This window comes from Salvelinus namaycush, chromosome 38 (genome assembly GCF_016432855.1).
Source record: "Salvelinus namaycush isolate Seneca chromosome 38, SaNama_1.0, whole genome shotgun sequence".
NCBI lineage: Eukaryota > Metazoa > Chordata > Actinopteri > Salmoniformes > Salmonidae > Salvelinus > Salvelinus namaycush.
The window spans coordinates 17,563,139-17,586,473 of NC_052344.1; the positions used below are offsets into that span (position 1 = coordinate 17,563,139).

The following is a 23,335-nucleotide window of genomic DNA, read 5'->3' on the forward strand; positions in this document are numbered from 1 at the left end:
GCTTCTTATTCTTATGCTGATGAAGGCATGTTGTCTAAAATGTAAATGTCAGTTTTATCTGCTCACACATCAAAATTCACATTAAAAGTTGGTAAGTGAACCAAACCAGCATCCGGAAAAAAAGAAGCACTTGAAAAGGTTCTGTATCAACAGGAAATAAAACATTTTATTGATCATTTGTGTATATGAAGTTATATAACAACAGTCAAAAACTCCACAGAGTGAATCACTACACAAAGTGAAACAAAACTGTAAAACACCTCATCAAAAATGAAGGTATACACAGCAATATACAGTATCTGTCAGCTCGCTGTCACCGCGAGTGATATGGCAGGAAAAACAGCCCAAACAGTTGTACAAGATTACAGAGAAAATGTCAACACAGAAATACTCAAGCAGGCAGTTGATATACACAAAGGCAACTAGGATCTTTCTACAGCATCAGACTCTAATACTTTACACAGCTTCGTCTTGAAAGGTTAGAGTGGCTTTTTGTTGTTGTCATTTTAGAGAATCGTGTATGTTTCTGGTCACACAGTGAGATGTATGGGCTTTTCTTGAATAGGATGTAAGGGGTTTTGCTTCCATGATTTAGTAGGGGGGACCAGTAAAAGTAGCATTAAATTGCAGCTAATGGCTTTTCTTGTGGTAAGTTACACACCTCACAATCTGATCCTGTAATGCTGCCTCTTATTGTGGTGTCCGCCCCTCAAGTGTTTGACGCTTTACTTTTCTTTTGTTGAAGCATTTTGATTTCCTTCCCATTTAAATACTGATTACAGCCTTTCTTTAGTGATTTAGTCGTACCCCTACGGAGTTGCTCATTCCATTAAAATACCGAGCCTACGTTTTATCCTTGTTTTATTTAAACAAGTGTTTTTTTGTAATTCATGATTTAAGGGATGCATAATAAATATGTTAAATGAAAAAATATATAGATCAAGAGGGAATGTAATTCATTAGAGCACATTCTGCTGTGATTAAATGTATGTTCAACGTTTCTGGAATGTATTGTTTATCCGGGGAATGTCTACCCAAAAGGGTATTTAAATAAATAAATAAAAACACACACAAATCAACATATTTTTGCAACAATGAAAGAAAAGTGGCAACTACGAATCCCACAGTTAATCACCACAAACACACAGTCCATACTTTACATTCAGAGTTTTCATTTCAAATATAAAAGTATTTTCAACAGGGTTGTAAACATAACATATTAATAAAAAAGAATCATAATTAGATATAGTATAGTAGATCAGGTTGATACAACGATGGATGAAGTTATCATGACAAAATGTGATACGTTTCAGTAATAATCATGACCATTTCAATATGATAAATAAATTACTTTTTGGAAAATGATGAAAATATGTACATATGCACTTTCAGAGGGTGAGGGGTCATTTAAATGTTTTCATGTGTGTGTGTGTGTGTGTGTGTGTGTGTGTCATATTTGGGTATTTCCCAATCCCAATATGTCCTGAAATTTCTGATGCTGGATCTGTGTGCAAGAAAAAACTAACTGGATAGGAGGGAACCCTTAACAGAAGGATTTTAGATATCAGACTCCAACCACCACAGAATCTACATGTGCTGTGTCCTAACCATCTCACTGGAGAGGAACACGTCTGACTTGATAGGAGTCAACTTAAAAATAAAAAACACTATGGGATGAACATACAAGTATTGCACAGTGCTCAACGAAATGCTGTGTGAATCCAACCACTCTCGCTCTCCCATAAAATGTTCTATAACTCCTGTGTGTAGCCCTGTCAATCAACCAACCAGCTGCTGCACAGTTATTAGAACTGACGATGCCACGCACTCTCTCAGCATGTGGAAGGGAAATGGCAGTACAACGTCACTACAGAACAAACTTGTCGCTATTGATAAAGTCTACACCTCTAAGCACGCACGGCAGTCACAGTGATACACAAAGCTGTCTGCAAAGACACCTATGGAATGACAAATAGCTTTTTCATAATAGTGCTATCAACTACACAATAACATTGAAAACATTTAGAAACTACTCCTGAAGCTAGCATCCAGTATATGCATGGAGGTTCCTCCAAGATAAGAGACTTCATGGATTTCATGGATTCAAACGTCTTACATATTCCTCTTATTGGACCCGTAGTAAAGGACATATAAACAAATATTATCACCTATGCAGACCATTAACTTTTACAGTTATTGTTTATATCCCATTGTTCTCTTGGTGTTGTACTGAGAGCCAGCAATAGAAAACTGGCTAACTACAGTTTACTGAACGGAGAGATACAGTATATGGTTGTTGCTTTCATGTACTGTTCCTTTAAGTAAATACCAAGAACCAGTTGGGCTCCTGGACAGAAGCTCCCCTGCGCATTGAGCGTCCTTAAATAAGGCCCGTCAACATAGTGTAAAGAAGTCAACAAGCTATTGCCGGTTCAAAGACATACAGTGCAAAACAGTAGCCGTATAGAAAGTAAAATTGGCAGTATAACATGGCTAGCTCCATTGCCACTGTGAGAAGGCAACACAAAGCAAAGACTGCTATTTAGGGCACCATGTGCAGCCAAATACATTGTTCCCGATAAACCAAAGCTACGACCACTACCTAGTGGGAGTGTGCATGGAGAGAAGGTTAGTATACATGTGTCACCTCCCTGAAAATGGCAGTGTTTAGAAACTCACTTTACTTCCAGTCAATATAATAATCATATACTGATCCATCAAATCACTCATTTCAGCTTTAATCTAGATGAAATAGATTGAAGGCGAGGGGATGTTATCATAAGAGATGGCCCCATGGTGTTGGTAGATCTCCCCCCGTCCCAGCCTTTAGCAAATATTGTTTAAAAAATCATGCAGTTTACAAAAAAATCAGCTGAATTTATCAAAAGAATTGTCATCTAAAAGCTTAGAGTCAAAACTATTTTTTCCATCTTTGGAGACCTTGAGACTCCAATGTCCTGAACATAATCAGTTTCCAACAACAAGGCTATTGAAAGTAAATATTGTTCAACAAGCTTAAGGACACAATGGCTACTGCTTGATTCTATTTCATATGGGGTCAGTTTCTGAGGGGGGTTGGCGGAATAGTCGTTTGGGTTTAAGAGGACCGGTCTGTAAAAAAAAAGAAAAAAAGAAAAGATGCCCTTTCAAATGAGGACCTATTTCACTTTAAAGTAACTGACTGTGTCACAAGGTGATGCCCTGCTTAAGGAAAAGGAAAAAGGCTAACCGGTTTGCATCGATTTGAGAGATCCTCTAGTCTAGAACATTGTGTTTCAAGCAAAACAAGTAGGTCCTCTGATGGAGAAATGTGTATAAAAAGGCGTAGAAGAAACCATGTGCTTGTATACTATCCAGCAGCATATATTTTCCCATGAAACCATAGTAGTTAACGGCCTAGTTTTCTGTGTATTTCAACTTGTCTCTGCAACGGTTCATTAGTAAACATAAAGCCAGACACCGTCCTTTACAATGTGACTATACTTCCACTAGCATCTTGCAGGTTGGAATTGCTTTCTTCTTCCTCTGGAATGCAATAAGGTCGAATTTTTTTATCCTGTAATATATAATATCGTCTCTCCTATATCTGCATTTACATAATTTAAAATAGAACATCTTATTAAAAACATCCAGATATACATCGATTAGGAAACGGGTAACAACATACCAACAAATTAGAAATAATTTTTGTCTGCAGACTGATATATACAACTGTCGTACAATAAATGTCTTTCAGTCATGCGCTATCTATACAGATCATATTGCTTAAAAGGGGGCATTTGGTTAGGGGGAATCAGAGCGTAGAGATGGACAACATAGTCAGGGGCGGGGACTCCCAACCTGACAAATAGAAACACAAATCTGAACATCAGGGCCTAGGGTTTTGAAAGAACCATTAACAATTACAAAAGAAGGCGATAAGACAAGTAGTATGGAGTTGGTGGGAAGGATGGGTGTTGACTGGATTGGTTTGATGGTGGATGGACCCATATATCACTGAGGTATTTACACATACTGGCTAAAGAACACTATGGGGCAGGAGCTGAAAGGGCCCTGCCTATTTTCTTGTGGAGAGCTGAGCGTCCACCTCCTCCTCCACCTTCAGCACATGCCACTGGGCGATGGGTCTCCTGGGGTTGGCGAGCATATCCGACCAGTGGCGCAGCTCCGTCCCCGAGCTGTTGAGGCCCACAAAGACCTTGCCGATGGCATCGTTCTTGCCGATCTTGTCATAGTCCAGAACAGTTACAACAACTTGAACTTTCTGTAAGGGGGAAGACATTGGAAGAAATGATGAGTTTGTGGGATACACACACTATACACGTAACTAAAGTAATGTAGTGGTAAGATTTAAAGCTCACAGACTATAGTCATGGACGTTTTATGATTTGTTTAGTGCTGAGAAGTTTTCTTGAGCACTCAGTATTCACCCAAAGTAACAGAGAATAATAATATTGTCTCAAGTCCCCAGACAGCCTACTTCCTCTATTGAGCACAAGGATGAAGGCTCTGCTCGGCGACCTACGTTGGCTAATTTCTCAAATTCCAAAAGCAGTACAATTAGAAGACAAGTGGGTGTAACCTCCACTCTGTCTAATGCGCCTGACTAACAGAGTGGCCTACTTGAGTGAAGAGTGATATCCTCCCTTGAAGAGCCAGTCCTAAGTGCTTATTAGCAGTATACACCATTTGAAGACTGGTCCTGAATCTTTCCAGAGCCAAACACACAACAGATTGTAAGCTTACTCAGAGGTCAACCATTCAGCCACAGCATGTGTTTATTCAAAGTGTCTCAGCAATGAGGGGTGATCCGTGTGTCATCTGCTGGAAGGGAATATGAATCAGCACACTAAGAGCTCTGATTAAGTTTCGATCCACATGAGAGAGGAGAGAGGAGCTGCTCTACCTGTGTAGGTCACTGTTCTCCCAAAGCATGTAATGAAACGCTGCACCAAGTCTCTCAGACTGTCAGTTGGGGTCAAGTAGCTTTTAAAGAGATAGTTGACCCCCTCAAATCCCTTTTGAGGTATAACAACGACAGACACACATGTATTTGGGTTGTTCTATCCCTTTAAAGAGAAGGACACTCTGTGGAGGCGGGAGTGTACTTAGCAGTATAGGCTTTTTCTACTGTCTTCCTCTCTCTAATGAGTGTGTATGGAATGTTCTGATTGGCATCCGCACAGGCTAGGAGGGGTTAGGCTGCGAAATGAAACAGAGACACGTGGAACCAAACTCGTGGTTTGTGAAGTGCTAAATCAATTTGAGGCAATTACTTTCTTATGCCTGGCGTGTTGACGCCTGCTCACAGATAATTCCCCCTTGGTCCAATTTGCATGCACTTTATCTTCTTTAATTCTCTGGGTCTAGTAGCTTTAAAGTGCTTTCTCATGAAGCCATTTGTCCTCAAACACTGCGAGCGCCATACTAAACCGTACTCTATATACACATTTCATTGCACTGGATAACTGAATTGCACCGTGAAGAAGAGATATTTGAATGTTCAAATGTAATCATACATGCCGAAGGCATGTAATCAGTGATATGTTGAGAATGGCATTACTTCTCACCACTCCCCTGTGCAATTGTCTTGTAAACTTGAGAAATTAAGGCATTTAATGAGAAATCAGATGGGGGGGAATTCCGACCCGAGTTAAGGATGTGTAAATAGAAACATAATTCCCTTTTTATGCACTTTTCTCTCTATGAATATTCTGACCTTGAACTTGAGCATGAGAACAGCATTCTGTTCACACGCTATTTGTTTGGGGTGGAGATCAACGAAATGAAGGTGTGGCAGAGGTGTGTCTACAAATACACTGCATTCTGAAGAAACCATGAATAAGGTTGAGCGAACCTGCCGGTACAAACTGGGAAAAGCATGTACTTTCTTTTTTCTGATAGAAATAACAGCATTCTCCATGCACAGTCATTTATAAATTGATAAGAGCTATTGATAAGAGCTAGGTAAATGAGGAATCCATTTGGAGAAGAGGATTGTAAATACATAGATTATTATTTATTTTTCTCCTTATGATCCATGGAGACGAATGTTAAACCAGTCATATGGAAGCAAACTGAAAATCAAATCAATATGATATGTATTGCGGCCCCTTTTCCACAGTGAAGTAGGCTGTAAATAGTCGTGCCGTTAATCTGATTTTATTTGTATGCCCTCATAATTTGCATGGATACAATTTGGAGACCCAGGCTATAGGCTTTCTGTAGGGCTGAATCTGCCAATTTGATGTATGTGCTTTAGAAGGTTTTAATTATATACCCAGGCTTTTTGCACATTTGTAACTGTAGTTTCCTTTAGTTTTCTTAAATTTGCTGCCTACATTTTGAATGATTCAATTCCATTGCGTTTACTTTTCTTTCCTCTGTCATGTCCGTGTAGTTGTTCCTAAGTGTCGCTAGCATTAGTGGATCATAATAGGCTAACATTGTGCAATAATTTGGGACATGTAGCCTACTTGGATCATTATGGAACTCAGACCACACGTAGCAGTTTAAACCTGGAACCTGGTGCATGGTTCACAATGACTGGACCGTTGTCATACAGTTCCATGATTAGTGAGGATCAGGGTAGATTTCTAGGACTACTGTTATTAATGGCCAAGATTTTCCCATGATGTCAAGCAAAGAGGCACTGAGTTTGAAGGCATGCCTTGAAATACATCCACAGGTACACCTCCAATTGACTCAAATGATGTCAATTAGCCTATCAGAAGCTTCTAAATCCATGACATCATTCTGGATTTTTCCAAGCTGTTTAAAGGCACAGTGAACTTAGTGTATGTAAACTTCTGACCCACTGGAATTGTGATACAATGAATTATAAGTGAAATAATCTGTCTGTAAACAATTCTTGGAAAAATTACTCGTGTCATGCAGAAAGTAGATGTCCTAACCAACTTGCCAAAACTATCGTATGTTAACAAGAAATTTGTGGAGTGGTTAAAAAACAAGTTTTAATGACTCCAATCTAAGTGTATGTAAACTTACGACTTCAACTGTAGATGGCTTTCTTTCATTGTTCCCTATATTCTGAGCCCGTTCCTTCGATGTATATATTATTATTATTATTCGATGTATAAGAATTAAAGGTACACTAATGCATTACACGCCTGCATTAAGTCTGAATACCAACTACTGAGAAGCGCATAGGAAGGCGTACATTTACTAAGCCTGAATCGGGCCCATGATGAATAGAGCCTGAAACCGATTATCCTGTACAGGCTAAGGACCACACATTCACACGCTAATTTTAAGCCACCAAATCACTCTCAGTAGCCACAAGTTTTGAACACATTCTCCTTGTCATTTGTCTCAGTGTTGGCTCAACGTCTTCTTTTGAAGTATTCTTTAAAAAAACTTGACTTAGTGGTTTATGACTGAGATCAATTAGATCTAGTCTTAAAGCTTCAACAACATGGAGAACTCCCAAGATGTGCATGGGGATGTACAACACCATTACCTGGATTTGTTCGAATGGCACTTCAAAGCTGAAGGACTCGTTGTAGTAAGGGTTGAGGGTGTTCTTCTTGATTGTCGTCTTCTTCTTCTTCAGCCTCTTCCCGTTCTGCATCAGGTGGATCTTCACGTAGGGATCTGAGGAAAGAAGAGAGGGCCAGGTTAGAACCCACTGCATCAGGTGGATCTTCACGTATGGATCTGAGGAAAGAAGAGAGGGCCAGGTTAGAACCTACTGCATCAGGTGGATCTTCACGTATGGATCTGAGGAAAGAAGAGAGGCCCAGGTTAGAACCCACTGCATCAGGTGGATCTTCACGTAGGGATCTGAGGAAAGAAGAGAGGGCCAGGTTAGAACCCACTGCATCAGGTGGATCTTCACGTATGGATCTGAGGAAAGAAGAGAGGCCCAGGTTAGAACCCACTGCATCAGGTGGATCTTCACGTATGGATCTGAGGAAAGAAGAGAGGCCCAGGTTAGAACCCACTGCATCAGGTGGATCTTCACGTATGGATCTGAGGAAAGAAGAGAGGGCCAGGTTAGAACCTACTGCATCAGGTGGATCTTCACGTATGGATCTGAGGAAAGTCGAGAGGGCCAGGTTAGAACCTACTGCCACAAGGCATATACACCCTCCCTTTCTAGTGTATATACACTCATATGTTTTGGTCACACCTTGTCCGTCCCTTTATTTGGATATATCAACACGGAGATGAATCACACAATCTGATAACATTCACCGTACTTACGAACCCATTTCAAATCATATGCGAGAGAACAAGATTTGCGCACAATTTCTATGAATAGAATTTCGCTGCTTTTTGAAGTGGCTCATGTTTTCGCCACTTTCACTGGAGGGCCTCATTTCCGTTCTCCAGTAATGACGACTGAAGCCTCTCCAGAGTAGGCCTGCTGTGGCCGGCCCTGTGGCCCCCCTCTCTCTGGTAATCAGGTCAAGAGGACCAGTAAAAGATGCAGACTCACCCATCAGCCTTCCTGCTTTATCATTGGCAATCAAGATGTTGGACTAGCATGGCTAGCAACCCTGATTTTTTTAGCAGGAAGTAGAGGGGGGAGAGGAAGGAGTGGAGTGGAGTGGCACCCTGTTTGAGACAAGACACTTGAGTTTTGGAGAACTAATGAGCCTTGGTAATGGACTGCCATTGAAACCAATTCGAGCTAGATAGTGGACACAGACTTATCTTAATGAAAACAGGTCACGCCATTTATCTTTCAAGACGAGACAGCGTTTGTTGGTTCTAGGATCAACAAACACAACTAAATAGGATAGGATATGGCATGGTAATTGGGCTAAATGACCAATAACATTAATGGAAAGGGTGGCAGTTACAATTGAGCACCAGCATGGTAATGCATCAATGAAGCAAGGCATCAGTATCAATCCTCATAATGCTCTCTTGTTCTAAAATACTGCTGGTTCTCATAATCTAGATGTATCTGTGGCTCCCAAATGCCTTTATTAGGATGTCTTTGATGCTCATGGAGTAGGGCTGGAAAATACAGTTTTGACTGTGGAACTCCTAGCAATGGCAAACATTTGTTATCCAACTTAGAGGGAAAGGAGGATATCTAGTCAGTTGTCCAACTGAATGTATTCAACTGAAATGGGTCTTCCACTGAATCAGAGAGGTGAGGGGGGCTGCCTTGATCAACATCCACAGCGCCCGGGGAACAGTGGGTTAACTGCCTTGCTCAGGGGTAGAACGACAGATTTTTACCTTGTCAGCTCAGGGATTTGACCCAGCAACCTTCTGATTGCAGGCCCAACGCTCTAAACACTAGGCTAAGTTACCTGTGAATGTTCATACTTGATTTGCCTTAATGAAGAAATGTATCAACCCCTACAAGAATGTAGATTCATTATAATTCACATAATAATTTACATTTCCTGTTGCTGCAGGCATATTTTCCTGCTGTAGTAAACTGTCTCAAATGAAGATCCTACATCTGTAAGAGCTGATTGGTCACTGGCAGGTTCATCCCATAGCTGTGTGGACAGTGTACATTGAGAGACGGAGAAAAAGACAAGCAGAACAGAGAGAAAGAAAGGCAATGGACAGAGGGAAAGAGAGAAAAAGAAAGGACGTTGACAAAGAGTGACAGCGGGAGAAAGACAGAGAGAACTGAGTGGACAGAATGGAGAGAACAGCTCGAACAAAAAGAGAGAAATAGAGAGAGAAAGAGAGAGAGAGAGAGAATGCAGCCTCGAGAGCGGGTGTCCATTGTGACGTTTATTACTCTCCTGCGGTGCGGTGAGGGCTGTGCGAAGATAAAAGAGACAGTGGATGAGAGGTGTGTGTTAGTGAATAGGCCCAGCAGTATCTAAATGGGAATCTTCTCCAGTGTCGGACTGTGAGCACCACACGGCCGTATCACCACTTTCTATCAGACTCTTCCATCAACAACCCCTTTATTGTTTTTTTCTCTTTCTTTTTTGTTGTGTTGCAGTGAATTCTCTTCAGCTGAGTTCCCTTCTTTATAGGTTCTACTAACGTCCCTGTAGGAAACTAAAGATGCGTCATGAGAGAGCCGATTACAAACAATCAGACTTCTACACCTTTGCTGCTTTTCTAATAGGTAATGATTGGAGGTTAATGGAGGGAAGTTTGTGGACGAACTAAGTACAGTCCCCAAGGTCTCTGTGGAGGTTAGGCTCAATCCCCTTGGTTGGAACTGTCACACCAGACCGATAACAGAGGCTGCTTCAGATCCAGATCCTGTAACTCACACAGGCATTCACACACACGCAATTCTGTTTAATGGTATTTCTTCACCCCTGCTCACGGTCATCATTTGGAACAGTCTTGGACCTGTGCCAAAATCTTTTATCTCTGTATAAAAAAAGACCTCACATTCACAACCGTATAAATACATTCCAACTCCTTCCCATTCCAACCCTGTATCTGGCTGCCTCTGCCTCATCTTGACCATCCACACAGGCCTGGGCCTGAATGACCGGCACTGGATAAATGAATCCCGCTATCCTCAGAGACTGAGGCTGAATACACACAGCAACAACATCCAGGCAGGGTTATCACAGATAACCTATCCCTCCACCGTCAGAAAAACACCTGTGGTGTCCCATGGCTTTCAGCCCTATTCTACCCAGACTCTTCTTATCTCGCCGCCAGCATTATTGGGTTTTGGACGGGCGACGCACCCCAACTCATATCCGGCTCATTTCGGCGTCTCGTCCCAGACAGCTCTAATCTCTGCCCATTTTGTGGATGAGTGGCCGTGGCAGCTGATGTGAGGCGCCTGTCGCAAAGAGAGAGAGAGAGAGAGAGAGACGTCACCGTTCCTTGTGTCTGTCTACACTTTAGTATATGGACACTTTAGCATGCGTGAAGGTCACTCATCTGGATCACTGGCAATGGGCCGGGTTATAATGAAAATATGCTGTGCCCATTTATAAAGAGCCCCCCTCCCTTCCCAGTGAACAGGAAGCAGCAGGAGTGTGTAGAAGTGACTAACGGGGAGGACATGAGCGACGTCGGGCTGAAGGTGTTTGTGGAGGAGACGATGCAGGCACCTGTCCCATGCGATCTGTCAGAGCAGCAGCCATAACAGGACCGTTTCTATCCCAGCTGGCTCTGTGTCAAACAGATGACAGACAGCCTTTTAACATGACAGTGTGTACATCCAAAACAAATACATTATATTAATTCCCTACCGTTACGAGCCTATTTCAGCGTTACTGTGTGTTCACCCGTCGGATTCAACAGAATCTCTAAGATCCAGGCTTTAAGCTTGTCGATAACTAGCCATTGCTGTATATTTAGGATTATAGGCCTAAGTGAAAGAGAATAGCTATCAATGCCAATCATAATTAGTCTACTGAGCGTATGAAGACCAAACGGTAAAAACAGCACGTTGGCTGCTTACTCGAGTGTGCTGTGTGTTGGCTTGCGGGGGCTGTGTACGAGATGTTGAACGAACGTCAACACAAGCAGGTTAAATATAGCTCAGCTGTCATCTTAGTTTCCCTCCCATCGTTCTGGATGGGCCATGGAGGAGGGGCACGCAGGGCCCCACTGTCATCTCGGTTTTACACACTTGGATTTGACATGAATCATTCGCACGCAACTAAGCTACGGCACACACACACCACAGAGCACGGAAAAACCCACACATGCCGCACACACACGTGCACACACACACACACACACACACACACACACACACACACACACACACACACACACACACACACACACACACACACACACACACACACACACACACACACACACACACACACACACTTCCAAACTTCTGCATTTCCCTAATCACCGCCAAATTGGTTTTCCATTCATTCATCATTATACTAGCACCTGGCCTCATTGCTTTCCACACCTTGGCAGTGTAAATGACTGGAGTGGGGCTGCGAACCTGGAGCTCCTTTAAACAGCCGGGCAGTATGCATGAGAATCAAAACAAATAATATGGTCTCCAGACGAGAGGCTTGAGAGAGAGAGGGAGAGAGGTGGCACAGTGCAAACAGTACATCCATTATCTTAACAAGCATGTACTCATCCTCCAGTAACATCCAATGTGCTTCTGTACGTAACACACTGATACTATTCTATAGCACTATATTATTTAACACAGCTGATTTGATTGGTACTTGATAGTGCCTCCGGGCTTTACAAACTTCACTGTACGTAGGTTGTCAGCATTAGTGCTGAGTTCTCTTATATTCTCTACACACCTTTTATGTGAGGGGACATGGTCTATGTGCCTCCAAGCATACATACACCCATAGAAATAGGCCGTTATCACATTGCTGCACACAGCCAGTGAAGAGCCCTGCGGCCTTAAGAAGTGACAACTATTTTAATTCCACGGGTACTGAAGCTCTCTCCTGTGGTGAGTCATACCAGTGAGAGTTGTTCCATTGTCACAATATATACTGTACTTAAATATAGGGACTCACCTTGAGTCTATAATACAGGTTACCTGTACATCTTCAGCAAAGATTATGAGAAAGACACACGTATCTTGCCTGCAATGCATTGTATGGTATATACTGTATTATAAGAGTCCCTCCAGGGAAATAGTTCTGTTACGATAAAGAAGGAGGTTGTTAACAAAAAATAAACCTCCACTGTGATTCAGGAGTGGCTCAGCTGAGAACTTCTATCAATGATTAGATTAGGTGCTCTTTTAAAACGGTTTGAAACAAGTTTTGCTGCACAGCATGATACAGCGACTCTGGCTGTTACGGTTATTTGGGGCAATCAGAAGAATTATGAATAATTATACATATTTTAATGAAAATAGCGTTGTCTCGTTTGCTGAGCAGTAATTAGGCTCGATAAATAGGACAGCAGCGGAGAAAAGGACCAATCCCAGACCATCCATTACTCGTCCTCCTCCTCTAGTTCTGGCTGTGTCACGACGTGAGATAGTTACTAATTATTGTTATTATATACATGCGTGTTATTGCATCTATCTGCCAGGCTTTGACATCTTTTCTCCTGGCAAAAAGACACTTCTGGAGAAGTTGACTCTTCAAACAATGGGCTAACTGAGATATACTACTCTGCGATATCTTGTTAGAAAAACTAAATTGGAACAACATTTTGTCAGGTACAGGTGTCCAAAACAATATTTTCTGTCCTAAAGCGTGTACGGGAATTATGCTTGCTTGGTATTTGTTTATTTGGTTAGTCAAACCCAGAGGCGGAGAGAGAGCGAGAGATACCAGAGTATTGGCTCCTTTCAAAAGGAACGACAACACTCTCTTTCAAAACTTGAACAAAACAAGCACAAGCTATTCTTCAATTCAATTTTCTGCTAACATTTAAAAAAGGTAAAATTGCTGTCATTGTGTTCAGCTTCACTACCTTGTTCATTGTTTGGTTGACATCAAAAACATGTCGAAAAAACACGTCGAAATAAGCTATGTGAGTGAAACAAGACGCCTGTTATCTAGCCTACTGTTTGGGACTTCAATGGGGAACATGAAAGTCAAACAATATCTCCTATAATTCTCATTCCAGTAAAAACCCAGGCGAGAGTGTTTTGTACTGATGGCCTGCTAGGCTGTGAGGCACGGGGAGGGAGAACGGACTAGATGCATGGTAACTGCAGCCTGGAGAGGACAGGAAGGACAGGGAGGAAGAGGAGGATAGGGGATTAGAAATGGTCCAAGGAATGGATAGGAGAGCGCCAGGGAGAGGGGAGGGGAGGACCCAGCTGTTGAAGGGGGGATTTGGGGGCTGGGGGCTCTTTGTGGGGGTGGAGTGATGAATGGTTCAGGTGGGCTCTTATTTCTAGCTTCTGAATGTCCCATATCGCCAGGACCATACAGGAAAAACACACAGCTGGCTCTGCTTGCTAGAAGGGGCCCGCGCCAACATAGCCCTCCTTCCCAGAAGAAAGAACAGCGATTTAGAAAATTAGATTTCTTTGCTTATCTCTGAGCGGAGCATCAACAAAAACTTTCTCCTGTCCACTTTCTCCTGTCCAACTTTCCATGTAGAACAGTATTGGTGGTGTGATGGTGTGATGTTCCCGTGGGGAGCATCATGGGAGAGTGTCTGGTATCCATTATGGTGTTCTCTGGCTCGCAGGGAGACTTCTTCCCCCTGCTCACTGATGGATGGGAAGCTGCTCAACACTAGATGGATTACTCAGTACACACACTCTCTGCAGTGCACACACATGTGTGCCATGTGTTGTGTGTGTGTGTTTGTGTGTGTGTGTGTGTGCGCGTGCATGCGTGGTCACTATCGCAAATGGAACATTCTGTTACCATGGCGTCAGGCTCGCTTTTCAGAGTTGGTCAATTCATTAGAAATGTGTTCTATCTATGAGCCTCTACAGGTGCATTAGTGATCCATGGCCGCAATGGCCAGGTGACTTTCCAAAGCTTTACTACAGTGTAGTCCCTATAGGCTCTCCCACCAACATAAAGCAGGGTGTTCATAAGTGCCCACTGCGATCATTACTGTCCATGTGTATTTTCTCCCACGCAACAGCAGGTCTGCACAGTGGAGCCCAGTAACCACCACCCACACCCCTGATCCCTGGAGTACCTGGGTCTAACCACGTGTTCTGTTGGCATCACATTGGCATTGTTCTGGAGGACAAAATGCCATTTCTATTGCTGTCCACATTTTGTAGGTAGAGTTTAGATATACATTAGTCACTTCAGATGCTATCTGTTATCTCCTGCCGATATAATGGTGGGCAATGATTGGTAGGGGACTGTTGTTGTTTGAGAGAAATAGCTGCAGGAAAATAGGAGACACTGAAGTGATTGCTGCCGAAGATGCGTTTTCTTAGACAAAAGATGAGCCTGTCGTGTGGAAAGCCAGCGGGGAGTGAAAGCGGCGCATAATCAGAGCTCAAAGTCTCCAACAGACACCAATTTCCCAAAGTCCAACCTGACAAAACAATGGGCCCCACAATAACTCACCAAGCCTTCAGCAAAACCCCTAGAACAGCACAGAGAGGGGAGAGGGCAAAACAATGGTTTCTAATACATACTGTAACACCCTGAGAGCGTTCATTACCAGAGAGAGAGAGTGGCTTTGACTGAGGGTTTCAAAATGACAGCCCCTCCTCTTGAGTGGACATGACACAGGTAAGAGCAGGTCTGGAGGTAAAATGCCTCTTAGGCCTCCTGGCTGTCAATCATCTTGCCTGGCCATCCTTGTTGTGGCCCTCAGGCATCTGTTGTGGCCCTCAGGCATCTGTTGTGGCCCTCAGCTCTGCTCTGCTCACCTGACAAGCCTCCCACGTCCATCTTCTTCAGGTTCTTGGCCTCCAGGATGACCACGGTCAGCTTGCCGGCGGTGGGCACGTATCGCAGGGAGAAGCAGATATCACCCAGCTTCTCTTGCTGTGAGAGGAGAGAGAGAGAGGAGTCATGACCACAGCTAGGAATAAGGATGAAGTTGTCTGCTGAAGTGACACATGGTTTGGGAGTGTAGTCTTGTCTGTCTAAAAGCGTAAATGCTTTCACATGGTTTCTGTTTTCCCATTTGTGTTTTCTTGGATCTTTGTAGGGCGCGGGCTGAATTTGGCCCTTGGGTGAATTTACTTCGCCCCCCAAGTTTTCTGAGCAATTTTGTTTTGGGGGGGACATAAAATAATGTAACAAAACAACAGGAATTCAGCTCCAAGAGTTTTTAATTTAGTAAATCTGTCCCCAAGTATTCCCACGCATAATAGAGATACATATGTTATCATATCCCAATGTAATAAAGGTTAGAAATTCTTATGTTTTAGTCAAATATCATATCTGTTTGGGCTTCTTGTGGTCAATTTGACAAATTATTTGTAATTATGTTCCGAGAGACAGAACGTCATCAATCGTTCCCTTGTGTCATACACATCAACATCGAAATAAACAATCGTAGTCACAGAGTGAACAGACTCAAAATGGGATTTATATTTCTGGCATTACGCATGTTAACAAGTGGAATAGACTGATGCTCAATAAGTGTCCCAGGTCCAACTCGAATTACACATGATCGGAAACAGCCATTATGAATAGACCTCATAAATCAAGGGCCAAGGAGGACGGAAGATTCATTTTTGTTTTATATACCAGAGGTCTTTCATCAAATTACAATCAAGACCGATTCCCTAATACTAAATATATGTGATGAGAATATAATACGGTTGCCAGATGTGAGTTGTATATGGGGCAGGTTTATTCTCAGCCTGGGTTGCCATTACTCAGTCAGTGCATCTAGCTGTGCCTGGCCTGTACACTCAGCCCAGAGCCGACGGGACTAAATAGACTCTCACTTTAATGACAGAGGCTCCAGCTTCATCAACATAAATACACACTCCTCCCGGGGAGACGTGGGCAGAGAGACTGAGAGGAAAAAACACAGATATAAATCATGCTTGTCTGAAGCCATCATGGTCTAATATATTCCAGAAATATCTGGGAAAGGCCAGCACTGCCTTTTGAGCTGCTAGACCCTCTCCTGCCGAGAACGCTTCATGTTTGACCCGCCAGGTTGAGGAGGATGTTTTCGCTATGTAAACACTGTTACACAACCGACGAGGAAGAGTCTAACATTTTGTAGCTAATAAAATGCATGGTCCGTTGTTCCCTCAGTCAATACGGGTGTGTTATTTCAAAGCACGTTCGCAGGTAAATCCAATTGTCACCGCATCACTTTTCTTCTCGACAACAGACGCCGTCGTAAGTAACCTTTGTTTCTAGAAGAACGCACGGTGGAAACAAACAAATTATGAAACCCCCTGATATGTTGATCATGTGTCGCTTAAAAAAGATTGGATTCCTCCTGAATTCATCTGGAATCCATCTGTTATTCTGGCAGTGTTTGACTTCATTTTAAAATTATGTGAACAGAATGCCACCATGTTATCTTTACCACAGACCTATTGTATATGTAGTGGATAATCAACAAGGGGCTATGCATTCTGTGGAAAATAATGAACGACGTGGAACTCACCTTCCACAGAGTTGTATTATTTTCCAGAGAACAGATGATTATCAAAGTTGATTATCCCTTTTATACCATGGCTATAATTTAACACATTTGCCGCTACAAATGTGTTCATTTGCAGGTAGAAATGTGTTCAACATCCACTGTTTACTAGTGTGACACACTGCTTGGTGTGTCACATTATCCTTAAAGTCTTCGCATAATGATCCCATTTCAACATTTGTATAATCATATAGTGTTTAAGATGGTGCTCACGATGGTGAAAGTGGCCATTTCAAATCAAATCAAAACGTTTCAAGGTCCTTCAGCGAAAGCCCACTCAAGTGAGCGACTACCACTTTAAGGGCATTAAGACAGTGTCTCAAGCCTTGCGTGAAATGATCAGGTGCAGCTTGTCTGGTTCTGGAACTCTCTGGCACCACAGGTGTGAAAATGAACCTTTACACAAACCAAGCGTGCTGCTAAAAACAAGGTCCCCTAGCAACCCATGTTTAAATGCTGTACGCCATAACATTTACGTTGAACATTGTATCTCCTGCTCACTTTTATTAATAGAATGAGAAGCATGGAGGGATGATTAAGTTACATTTTTCAAGAGAGATGGAATACCCTCGACTACTGTATGGCACTGAGCTCACTCTTCAATCCCAGGTAAAACATTTTTAACATAGTCATACGATTGTCATGTGGTAAAATGTGTAATTTAAAATGTCTGATCGTGGATTTTCTAGAAATGAACTGTTACCTTGGTGACAACACTCCATGCAGACTGGTAGTCAACTGTCGTAACTTTGGGGAAGGAAATATTAGGAGTTTCTGATGTGAAACTTGGAGTTAATACATTATATATGCTGTATATGTATTATATTATTTACCTCCTCCTTCTCGGCGCTCACAAGATCCCGCCACTCCTCTGTCACGTGACTAAAGTCAATCTTGTTCATGGGCAGCTTCACGTCTCCGATGGCGTCGTGCTTGGAGAAACGGTCAAAGTCGTACACCGTCATCATCAGCGTCTTGCCTCCCAGCTCGACGTAGGGCACCTGGGGAGAACCATGTAACCACTAGAAGAGAGTCCGAACATGAAACCTATCTAAGTGTCTTCTGGTGGAACTTACTGATCTCAAACTAAGGATGAAATTGAAGTAGTCTATTGTTGACACCTGTAGTAGCATAGTGGTGATAGTGGTGCTTTACAAAATGGCCACCAGATTGGCACGCTGCATCAAAGCTACTCCCAGGCACTGGTATTACTTGTCAAGGAATAGAGAGGAGTCGTCGTGAGTCCTGTCTGTGACGGACAGGCGGCAGGCAGTCTTATCTGCCAAAGATGGAAGGAAGGGGTGCTGGTGGAGGGGATGTGAAGAGGAGATGAGGGTGGTGTCTGGGATTTGATTCTTGATTGCCTCCAATTGAGCTGTTTTCCAGACAAAGCTCATTATACACGGGGACTTGTTACAACACGGTGACAAACTGTCTGATTGGCTAGAAAAGAGATAAGACTCCCGAAGTTTGTCCTTGACACTATCACCACCACGACCAAAGAACACTCCTAGCTCCTTCATTTCAATAATGGAGCCACTTGTGATTACAAGTAGGCGCCGGTGGGATAAATAAAGCTTCACAGATCTACCATGTTTTCTGAATACCAAAATAAATATGCTACTGGTATTTAACCAATCTGGCAACCGGCATCCCCCCAGCCCCCCACATATGCTACGTATTTCTCGCTGCAGACAAATACCTGTGCTTTTTTTACTGCTGGATGAATACAACAACTCTTCCTCCACAGATGAGATACTGTAGCTATAATCACATTTTCGAAACTGAGAAAGTTTTGCTCAAATTTTGGCCAAATCAAAACAAGAAAGAGAGAGAGAATAAGGAGAGATGGAAGTTTGCATCTGCCTGTGTGAATCCTGATCAGACAGAGGCTGTGTGGACCAGGAGGTAGACTGTCAGCAGCTTGTTACTGGGACAGCTGTGTGGACCAGGAGGTAGACTGTCAGCAGCTTGTTACTGGACCAGTTGTGTGGACCAGGAGGCAGTCTGTCAGCAGCTTGTTACTGGGCCAGTTGTGTGGACCAGGAGGCTGTCTGTCAGCAGCTTATTACTGGACCAGTTGTGTGGACCAGGCGGCAGTCTGTCAGCAGCTTGTTACTGGGCCAGTTGTGTGGACCAGGAGGCAGTCTGTCAGCAGCTTGTTACTGGGCCAGTTGTGTGGACCAGGAGGCAGTCTGTCAGCAGCTTGTTACTGGGCCAGTTGTGTGGACCAGGAGGCAGTCTGTCAGCAGGTTATTACTGGGCCAGTTGTGTGGACCAGGCGGCAGTCTGTCAGCAGCTTGTTACTGGGCCAGTTGTGTGGACCAGGCGGCAGTCTGTCAGCAGCTTGTTACTGGGCCAGTTGTGTGGACCAGGCGGCAGTCTGTCAGCAGCTTGTTACTGGGCCAGTTGTGTGGACCAGGAGGCAGTCTGTCAGCAGGTTATTACTGGGCCAGTTGTGTGGACCAGGCGGCAGTCTGTCAGCAGCTTGTTACTGGGCCAGTTGTGTGGACCAGGAGGCAGTCTGTCAGCAGCTTGTTACTGGGCCAGTTGTGTGGACCAGGAGGCAGTCTGTCAGCAGCTTGTTACTGGGCCAGTTGTGTGGACCAGGAGGCAGTCTGTCAGCAGCTTGTTACTGGGCCAGTTGTGTGGACCAGGAGGCAGTCTGTCAGCAGCTTATTACTCGGCCAGTTGTGTGGACCAGGCGGCAGTCTGTCAGCAGCTTGTTACTGGACCAGTTGTGTGGACCAGGAGGCTGTCTGTCAGCAGCTTGTTACTGGGCCAGTTGTGTGGACCAGGAGGCAGTCTGTCAGCAGCTTATTACTGGGCCAGTTGTGTGGACCAGGCGGCAGTCTGTCAGCAGCTTGTTACTGGGCCAGTTGTGTGGACCAGGAGGCTGTCTGTCAGCAGCTTGTTACTGGGCCAGTTGTGTGGACCAGGCGGCAGTCTGTCAGCAGCTTGTTACTGGGTCAGTTGTGTGGACCAGGAGGCTGTCTGTCAGCAGCTTGTTACTGGACCAGTTGTGTGGACCAGGCGGCAGTCTGTCAGCAGCTTGTTACTGGGCCAGCTGTGTGGACCAGGAGGCAGTCTGTCAGGAGCTTGTTACTGGGCCAGTTGTGTGGACCAGGAGGCTGTCTGTCAGCAGCTTGTTACTGGGCCAGCTGTGTGGACCAGGAGGACAGTCTGTCAGCAGCTTGTTACTGGGACAGCTGTGTGGACCAGGAGGCAGTCTGTCAGCAGCTTGTTACTGGGCCAGTTGTGTGGACCAGGAGGCAGTCTGTCAGCAGCTTGTTACTGGGCCAGTTGTGTGGACCAGGAGGCAGTCTGTCAGCAGCTTGTTACTGGGCCAGTTGTGTGGACCAGGCGGCAGTCTGTCAGCAGCTTGTTACTGGGCCAGTTGTGTGGACCAGGAGGCTGTCTGTCAGCAGCTTATTACTGGACCAGTTGTGTGGACCAGGAGGTAGACTGTCAGCAGCTTGTTACTGGGCCAGTTGTGTGGACCAGGAGGCAGTCTGTCAGCAGCTTGTTACTGGGCCAGTTGTGTGGACCAGGAGGCAGTCTGTCAGCAGCTTGTTACTGGGCCAGTTGTGTGGACCAGGAGGCAGTCTGTCAGCAGCTTGTTACTGGGCCAGCTGTGTGGACCAGGAGGACAGTCTGTCAGCAGCTTGTTACTGGGACAGCTGTGTGGACCAGGAGGCAGTCTGTCAGCAGCTTGTTACTGGGCCAGTTGTGTGGACCAGGAGGCTGTCTGTCAGCAGCTTGTTACTGGGCCAGTTGTGTGGACCAGGAGGCAGTCTGTCAGCAGCTTATTACTCGGCCAGTTGTGTGGACCAGGCGGCAGTCTGTCAGCAGCTTGTTACTGGACCAGTTGTGTGGACCAGGAGGCTGTCTGTCAGCAGCTTGTTACTGGGCCAGTTGTGTGGACCAGGAGGCAGTCTGTCAGCAGCTTATTACTGGGCCAGTTGTGTGGACCAGGCGGCAGTCTGTCAGCAGCTTGTTACTGGGCCAGTTGTGTGGACCAGGAGGCTGTCTGTCAGCAGCTTGTTACTGGGCCAGTTGTGTGGACCAGGCGGCAGTCTGTCAGCAGCTTGTTACTGGGTCAGTTGTGTGGACCAGGAGGCTGTCTGTCAGCAGGTTATTACTGGGCCAGTTGTGTGGACCAGGCGGCAGTCTGTCAGCAGCTTGTTACTGGGCCAGCTGTGTGGACCAGGAGGCAGTCTGTCAGGAGCTTGTTACTGGGCCAGTTGTGTGGACCAGGAGGCTGTCTGTCAGCAGCTTGTTACTGGGCCAGCTGTGTGGACCAGGAGGACAGTCTGTCAGCAGCTTGTTACTGGGACAGCTGTGTGGACCAGGAGGCAGTCTGTCAGCAGCTTGTTACTGGGCCAGTTGTGTGGACCAGGAGGCAGTCTGTCAGCAGCTTGTTACTGGGCCAGTTGTGTGGACCAGGAGGCAGTCTGTCAGCAGCTTGTTACTGGGCCAGTTGTGTGGACCAGGCGGCAGTCTGTCAGCAGCTTGTTACTGGACCAGTTGTGTGGACCAGGCGGCAGTCTGTCAGCAGCTTGTTACTGGGCCAGTTGTGTGGACCAGGAGGCAGTCTGTCAGCAGCTTGTTACTGGGCCAGTTGTGTGGACCAGGAGGCAGTCTGTCAGCAGCTTGTTACTGGGCCAGTTGTGTGGACCAGGAGGCTGTCTGTCAGCAGGTTATTACTGGGCCAGTTGTGTGGACCAGGAGGACAGTCTGTCAGCAGCTTATTACTGGGCCAGCTGTGTGGACCAGGAGGCAGTCTGTCAGCAGCTTGTTACTGGGCCAGTTGTGTGGACCAGGAGGCTGTCTGTCAGCAGGTTATTACTGGGCCAGTTGTGTGGACCAGGAGGACAGTCTGTCAGCAGCTTGTTACTGGGCCAGTTGTGTGGACCAGGAGGCAGTCTGTCAGCAGCTTATTACTGGGCCAGTTGTGTGGACCAGGAGGCAGTCTGTCAGCAGCTTGTTACTGGGCCAGCTGTGTGGACCAGGAGGCTGTCTGTCAGCAGCTTGTTACTGGGCCAGTTGTGTGGACCAGGAGGCAGTCTGTCAGCAGCTTGTTACTGGGCCAGTTGTGTGGACCAGGAGGCTGTCTGTCAGCAGCTTGTTACTGGGCCAGTTGTGTGGACCAGGAGGCAGTCTGTCAGCAGCTTGTTACTGGACCAGTTGTGTGGACCAGGCGGCAGTCTGTCAGCAGCTTGTTACTGGGCCAGTTGTGTGGACCAGGAGGCTGTCTGTCAGCAGGTTATTACTGGGCCAGTTGTGTGGACCAGGAGGACAGTCTGTCAGCAGCTTGTTACTGGGCCAGTTGTGTGGACCTGGAGGCAGTCTGTCAGCAGCTTGTTACTGGGCCAGTTGTGTGGACCAGGAGGCAGTCTGTCAGCAGCTTGTTACTGGACCAGTTGTGTGGACCAGGAGGCAGTCTGTCAGCAGCTTATTACTGGACCAGTTGTGTGCACCAGGCGGCAGTCTGTCAGCAGCTTGTTACTGGACCAGTTGTGTGGACCAGGAGGCTGTCTGTCAGCAGCTTGTTACTGGGCCAGTTGTGTGGACCAGGAGGCAGTCTGTCAGCAGCTTGTTACTGGGCCAGTTGTGTGGACCAGGAGGCTGTCTGTCAGCAGGTTATTACTGGACCAGTTGTGTGGACCAGGCGGCAGTCTGTCAGCAGCTTGTTACTGGACCAGTTGTGTGGACCAGGAGGCTGTCTGTCAGCAGCTTGTTACTGGGCCAGTTGTGTGGACCAGGAGGCAGTCTGTCAGCAGCTTGTTACTGGGCCAGCTGTGTGGACCAGGAGGCAGTCTGTCAGCAGCTTGTTACTGGGCCAGTTGTGTGGACCAGGAGGCTGTCTGTCAGCAGCTTGTTACTGGGCCAGTTGTGTGGACCAGGAGGCTGTCTGTCAGCAGCTTGTTACTGGACCAGTTGTGTGGACCAGGAGGCTGTCTGTCAGCAGCTTGTTACTGGGCCAGTTGTGTGGACCAGGAGGCTGTCTGTCAGCAGCTTGTTACTGGGCCAGTTGTGTGGACCAGGAGGCAGTCTGTCAGCAGGTTATTACTGGGCCAGTTGTGTGGACCAGGAGGACAGTCTGTCAGCAACTTATTACTGGGCCAGTTGTGTGGACCAGGAGGCTGTCTGTCAGCAGCTTGTTACTGGGCCAGTTGTGTGGACCAGGAGGCTGTCTGTCAGCAGCTTGTTACTGGGCCAGTTGTGTGGACCAGGAGGCTGTCTGTCAGCAGCTTGTTACTGGGCCAGTTGTGTGGACCAGGAGGCTGTCTGTCAGCAGGTTATTACTGGGCCAGTTGTGTGGACCAGGAGGACAGTCTGTCAGCAGCTTATT

The 23,335-nt window shown here is 45.4% G+C and overlaps 1 protein-coding gene across 1 annotated transcript in view; it reads right to left on the reverse strand.

Annotated features, from left to right (window-relative positions):
- Positions 1-4,057: 4,057 nt before the first annotated feature.
- LOC120032323 (synaptotagmin-1-like) overlaps positions 4,058-23,335 on the reverse strand; it is a 41,706-nt gene continuing 22,428 nt past the window's right edge. Inside the window, exons 5-8 of the mRNA XM_038978367.1 lie at positions 17,814-17,981; positions 15,233-15,350; positions 7,481-7,614; positions 4,058-4,264 (exon numbers count right to left, since the gene is read on the reverse strand). Coding sequence (XP_038834295.1) covers positions 4,058-4,264; positions 7,481-7,614; positions 15,233-15,350; positions 17,814-17,981 — 627 coding nt within the window. The remainder of the gene's footprint in view (positions 4,265-7,480; positions 7,615-15,232; positions 15,351-17,813; positions 17,982-23,335) is intronic.